General features: G+C 39.9%; 1 protein-coding gene across 1 annotated transcript; it reads left to right on the top strand.

Moving 5' to 3' along the window:
- The first annotated feature begins 716 nt into the window (after positions 1-716).
- Positions 717-4,220, top strand: csf3a (colony stimulating factor 3 (granulocyte) a). The gene is made up of 4 exons (XM_061232448.1): positions 717-1,051; positions 2,149-2,256; positions 2,375-2,515; positions 2,828-4,220. The coding sequence occupies exons 1-4, from the start codon at positions 947-949 to the stop codon at positions 3,014-3,016; spliced, it is 543 nt and encodes a 180-aa protein (XP_061088432.1). The 5' UTR covers positions 717-946; the 3' UTR covers positions 3,017-4,220.
- The last annotated feature ends 1,584 nt before the right edge of the window (positions 4,221-5,804 follow it).

Genomic DNA, 5,804 nt, shown 5'->3' with positions numbered 1-5,804 from the left:
GTGCAGGATCTTGTTGAAAACTACCTTCTCTTTGACACATCTACACATAGCACACATTCAAGGTATGAAAAGGTGCCTAGATACATACAAACACTTCTTACTGTGGTGGCACCCTATATGTAGGCCTTCATAAAATGGTACTTCTGGCTAGCAATACACAATTCTTTATATCTTTTTTTTTTTGCTTGTAAAAGTTAATTAGTAGTTCATTAATATTAGTTATCAAAATGTTCCTACTTTTTTTTTACATAAAAAAAATGCCCACTGTGATTTTTTTCTGAGTGAGTCACAAGGAAAGTCCCAAACTCTAGTATAAATAAGTTTCTAATGAAAATTACATTCACTGTAACATACAGACATACAGAACCAGACATACAGACACAACCAAACCATTACATCTTGGAATTTAGCATAATGAACTTCTACAGTGAGTATATTTCCTATCTATTACTGCAGTTATAATTTGTTTCTTCACTTATTGTAATATATATATATATATATATATATTTTTTTTTTTTTGGCGAAGCAGACTGATGCTGGGTGGGGGGTGAGGGTAGCCCTGAGGATTTCCTGCCTCAGTGACCTAATGCGACATTATCTCTTGCAGAGTCTGGTTTTGTTGTAATCAGCCAATGAGCAGCTGTCTCCAGTAAGAACTAAAAACGAATGTAGCCAGCCTACTGCTGTACGTTTTCTTCCGCCCTGAATTTGGCGGCCGCGCTGTTCAGAATCGGGGTGCACTATTTTTATAGCGTGCACTCATGTTCTTCTAAGGCCTCCACACTTGTCTGTGCTAATTTAACAGCGCTTCGGTTGCTGAGCAATCGTGCGTTACCGGTGGAGATAACGTCGTGTTTGTCCTACAGTCTTTTTCCTGCACTGCTATCTGGTCGCAGCAGTCCTCGCCGCTCCACTGACAGAATACTCCGTAAAAGACCGAATACTAATGGAACACCCCGATTTTCTCCGAGTTGTGGAACACAGTCAGAATTTGGTCAACAAGATACTGAAAGACATACCCGACACGCACAAGTCCTGCGTCAATCATAAGGTGAGTAGGCTACAGCGGTTGAGAATGTTCGCGTATTCACCGAAAGTATATGTTCTTATGCAGAAATTGTTTCATTCTTTTCCTCTGGTTTTAGTAATTTAAACGAATTAGGAAATACCAGCGAATAATAGCCTATTTGCGTTGTTAACTCAGTAGGTGAGCTACGGGCGTCTAAAATTCATTGCTGGCAGCATAGCCCAGTTTAATGCTTGTTTGCTTGATGTCGAGTCCTGTGAGTGAAGCGGTTCGTCTAGAGTCTAGACATGCTCGGTCATAACATGCAACAAGACATTATTAATTCCATAGTAGGCTAGGCTATAGTCTGCTACGCGTCACAATCTTCACTGTTACCAAATTGAGAGGATGGTGCATGCTCTGCCATTCATTCTAGTTTCATTTGTTCCTCTGCCTCTGATCAGGTACTTGACAGCCACTGGAAACGAAAGAGCAAAATGAACCGAGATGAATTATTTCTTGAATTTTAACTTATGGTGAAAAACCGTGCCCTTTTAGATATCCCTCTTAACCATGTATTGTTCGAGTTACTACGCTGAAACATTACACTTGGCTGCCCCAGCAAAGAACTAAATGATATCTGGTATTGCTGTTATGAACATTCTACCGTTTCAAAGAACCATACAATCTGCCTTTTTAAATAGACAAGCGACCACAGGCCCAATATCAGGCATTCAAAGCTTGAAGCTGCATACGGCAGCCAAGGCATAATTTATTGCTCTGGTTTACAAGAAAAAAAAACCTGGCAACTAAGAGCCCATCTGGAATGTTCTAAAGGGGAGCAGGTTGTTTAGTGCTTAGACAATGCCATTGTTCTTTGCCAACTACAAAACATTAAATGTAGGGAGGAATGTAAGTACTGTCTTATTCAATTCTCGTACAAGCAAGATAAATAAGGGCCGATTGCAAAAATATTTTGGGCAGTGTAGATACTTATGTAATTTAGTAGTGTCTGCATTGTACAAAGAGTTCAAGAATGTTTCCTTTCTGCTGGATTTAATTCATGACAGTGTGGTGTGGTCTGACTGCTTAGTATGTGGACAGCACACTAATGATGCCTTTTTTCCTCCTCTTCCACAAAGAACCTGACTCTTCCCCCCTCCCCTGAGTCCAATCTGGAATACATGGAGTCTTTACTGAGAATCCCCCGTGCCCCTTTGCTGAAGGGTCTATCTGCTGAGTTCACACTGGTGAGTGGTGAGCTTAGATCTGCTTACTGTAGTTCTAGATGTGTGTACCTCACAAGGTGTATAGAAAACTGTAAATAATTATTGTTAAATATTTTTACCTCTGTGCTGCCGTCTACAGGAAATGTGCCTGAGCCGTATTTCTGAAGGGCTACAGATGTACCAGGACGTGTTAAGCACCCTCCACAATCGAGTGTCCAACCCAGAAAAGATGAAAGACATGCAGGCTGACGTCAGAGACTTGCTGGCGCAGATCACAAAGGTGAGGTCTGCTCCTTCTTTTCGAAGCCTCTAGCCTCTACCGTACAAAACACACGTACCAGGACCTCTTTGAAACGTGTATGAAACTGCGTTTGTGTTACAAAATGTTCAAAATAATTTACTCGGTCAAGGTCTGACGGATGAGATCATGAAGGTACATTACAGGAATCCAGACTGATAAGTTTTTATGATTTACGTTACAATAATGCCAGTGGCTGGGCGAGCACGTGTATCATGATATTTATGGAGCGATGGAAGGAGGCAGACAAGCTTGCGGAGCGTGAAAGTCTGAGCGTCTTTTGCGTTTTCACAGATGCAGGATCTGGGTCGGTTCCAGACCAGGATGAAGTACGGCGGGTCTGGCCTGGCCTCTCGCCTCAGTGGGGGATTTGAGGTGCAGGTGGCCGCCCATCTCTCCCTCCTGCAGCTGCAGGACTTTTCCCAGCACATCTTCCGCAGCCTACGCAACATGACCGACACTGACCCAGATCTGAACGAGTAGGCGTCGGGCTGCCTGTGCAGAGATAAATAGCCATTTAGCAGACACTCTGTTCAAGAGCAAGTTTAAGTACCTTGCCGGTCGCCGGCTTCCCACCTGAGACTCAAATTTGCGATGTCTGATTAAAGAATAATTTGCGATGCCCCTACAGTTCCGTAACCATTGTCCTATACAATACTGCCAAGTATGGGGAAAACCAGTTGCCACTAGTGTGCTGTGTATTACATATTATTATGCTGAAAGCTTGCTACTCTTGCTCGGAGTGAACTGTCCTTTATACTTGAAAAAAATGGCTTGAATCACCTAGTTGCCAAACTGCTAATCAGTTGAACCTGAGACCACTCAAAATGCCAATCAGCTTGTAATCCCTACCCATCAGCCGTCCTGTGGGTGATTCGGTGAAGTTTTTGTTTATAGCTTATTTATTATTTGCCTGTATGTTTATATGTATTTATGATTGTATTTATTTATTTATTATCTATATGTATTTATTTATTTAATATGCTGCCAGTTAGTGTTATTTATGCTCACCTATGCAATTGTATTTTAATGATTTTTCAGACTGTCAGTCTAAACATTACAGCAGCTTAATATTGAAATTAATATTCAATTTAAATACCGATGAGCACTGTGCCATGTAGGCTATTTCCATATCTATGGAAGACACATACAGAAAACCATTTACAGAATAAAGTATTCAGCATATGGGTTTTTATGTTGTGTTGAAACAATGGTGAATGTGAAAGCACTGTTAGCATTAAGTGTGTGACTTCACGCACCTTTAGACATTCAACTCAGTATGTTCCCTTTCTTGTACTGAGGATACTAATCGGATTTTTGTGTAATGCCCTGGGTTAACATGTATCTGGTACAGGTACTGCTCTGATGTTTTTATAAGTGTATGTAATGCCCAGTGGGTAATGTTCAAAGCTGTCAGTAGTATCTACTCCTTGCTTTTCTTCGGTTACTTAGCCCCGTGGGCTGAGAGATGCCAGGTTATTTTTCACATTGTATATTTAAATGGGTAATTTATTAAACAAAAACACATCCTCTATGAAATGGTGAAATTGCCATGATATATTTATTTGGATTATATTGATAACTATTTTAGCAATTTTATATTTAGGAAATAGGAATTAATACATGGATGCTGATAAACGTGTTTTGTTAAGATTGTTATATTTTATCAATAAAACTATTAATTGCATGTGGAATGTTGTGTTGTAAATCTCAAAGCCTTTTTCAAAACAGAAATGCAAAGATGCAAACCAGAAATGTAGCTTGTGATATCCACATTTCCATAATGAGTGCACAATAGTAGTCTCCAAAAACAGTAGAGTGAATTTACTATATACTTAAGACATTTGTATTTGATATCAAAATGAAGATGAATATAAGACAAAAGTATAGGCAATTTGTTTTTACTCTGGTATTCACAGGTATATTTTTAAACGGATTACAGAAACAGCAGGTATTTCAATCCATTTTCAGCAGGAGGTAGTTAACTAATTAAATAAAATGTAAACCAAAGCAATATAGTGTGAAAAATATTTGTCCCTTTCCTGATTTCCTAGATTATTGCATATTTGTCACACTGAATGGTTTCAGGCAGCACGAATGGTGCAGTGGGTAGCACTGCCGCCTCACAGCAAGGAGGTCCTGGGTTTGAATCCCCGTTGGCCGGGGCCTCTCTGTGCAGAGTTTGCATGTTCTCCCTGTGTCTGTGTGGGTTTCCTCCAGGTACTCCGGTTTCCTCCCACAGTCCAAAGACATGCAGGTAAGGCTGATTGGAGAGTCTAAATTGCCCATAGGTATGAGTGTGTGTGCCCTGCGATGGACTGGCGACCTGTCCAGGGTGTTTCCTGCCTTTCGCCCAATGTATGCTGGGATAGGCTCCAGCCCCCTTTGACCCTGTTCAGGATAAGTGGGTTAGGATAATGAATGAATGAATGAATGAATGAATGGTTTCAGATCTTTATACAAAATGTAATATTAGACAAAGGGAACCTGGGTAACCACAAAAAAAAAAAAACTTGTCACTCATGTGAACAAGTAATTGCCCCTTAGCTACCCAATCAACAAACCAAATTGAAATGATAATTCGATTCAGTTGATTAAACACAAGGCAGTTAAATCTAAACCTCACTCATATTGAAACTTCAGAGTAGAGTAGTAACCACAAAGTTTCTGCAAGACCTTGACGACTTGCCATTATTGAAGGAACCATTAATTCTGCCAGAAAAATCCTTAAAGAGAATGTCTGGTCATTGGTTTGTGAGCAGAAGCTTAAGTGTAATTGAATTATGCAGCGAGACAGTGATCTGGAACACTGGAACAATTTGTCTGAATTAAAGCAGTTCTACAAGTGGGTGAAAAGTCCTCCACAGCAACATGAGGCTGATAAGAAGGAAATTATAATTTGGTTGCAGTTATTGCCGCCAAAGGTGGTGCGGCCAGTTATTAAGTTTAAGGGCACAATTACTTTTTCACATCGGAGATACAGATGTTTGATGACTTTTTTCATTACATAATTTAAAAAAAAAAGTGTTTTATGTTTACTCAAGTTTCCCTTTGTCTAATATGACATTTTTTCAAAAGATTTGAAACCATTCAGTGTGACAAATGCAATAGAGGAAATCAGGAATGGGTGAAATACTTCTTCACAGTATTTCACTGCGTAAGGGAAAGGGGAAGTCACCCTTGTGGTCAGGGGAGGATGTCTACTACAAATGACTTACTTGACTTATTTACTGAAATAAATAATAGAAACTGAAAATAGAACTGAAACCAA

The sequence above is a fragment of the Conger conger genome, chromosome 2, assembly GCF_963514075.1.
Source record: "Conger conger chromosome 2, fConCon1.1, whole genome shotgun sequence".
Taxonomy (NCBI): Eukaryota; Metazoa; Chordata; class Actinopteri; order Anguilliformes; family Congridae; genus Conger; species Conger conger.
The sequence above is the reverse complement of the archived record's forward strand: the minus strand, read 5'-3'. Positions and strand labels throughout refer to the sequence as shown.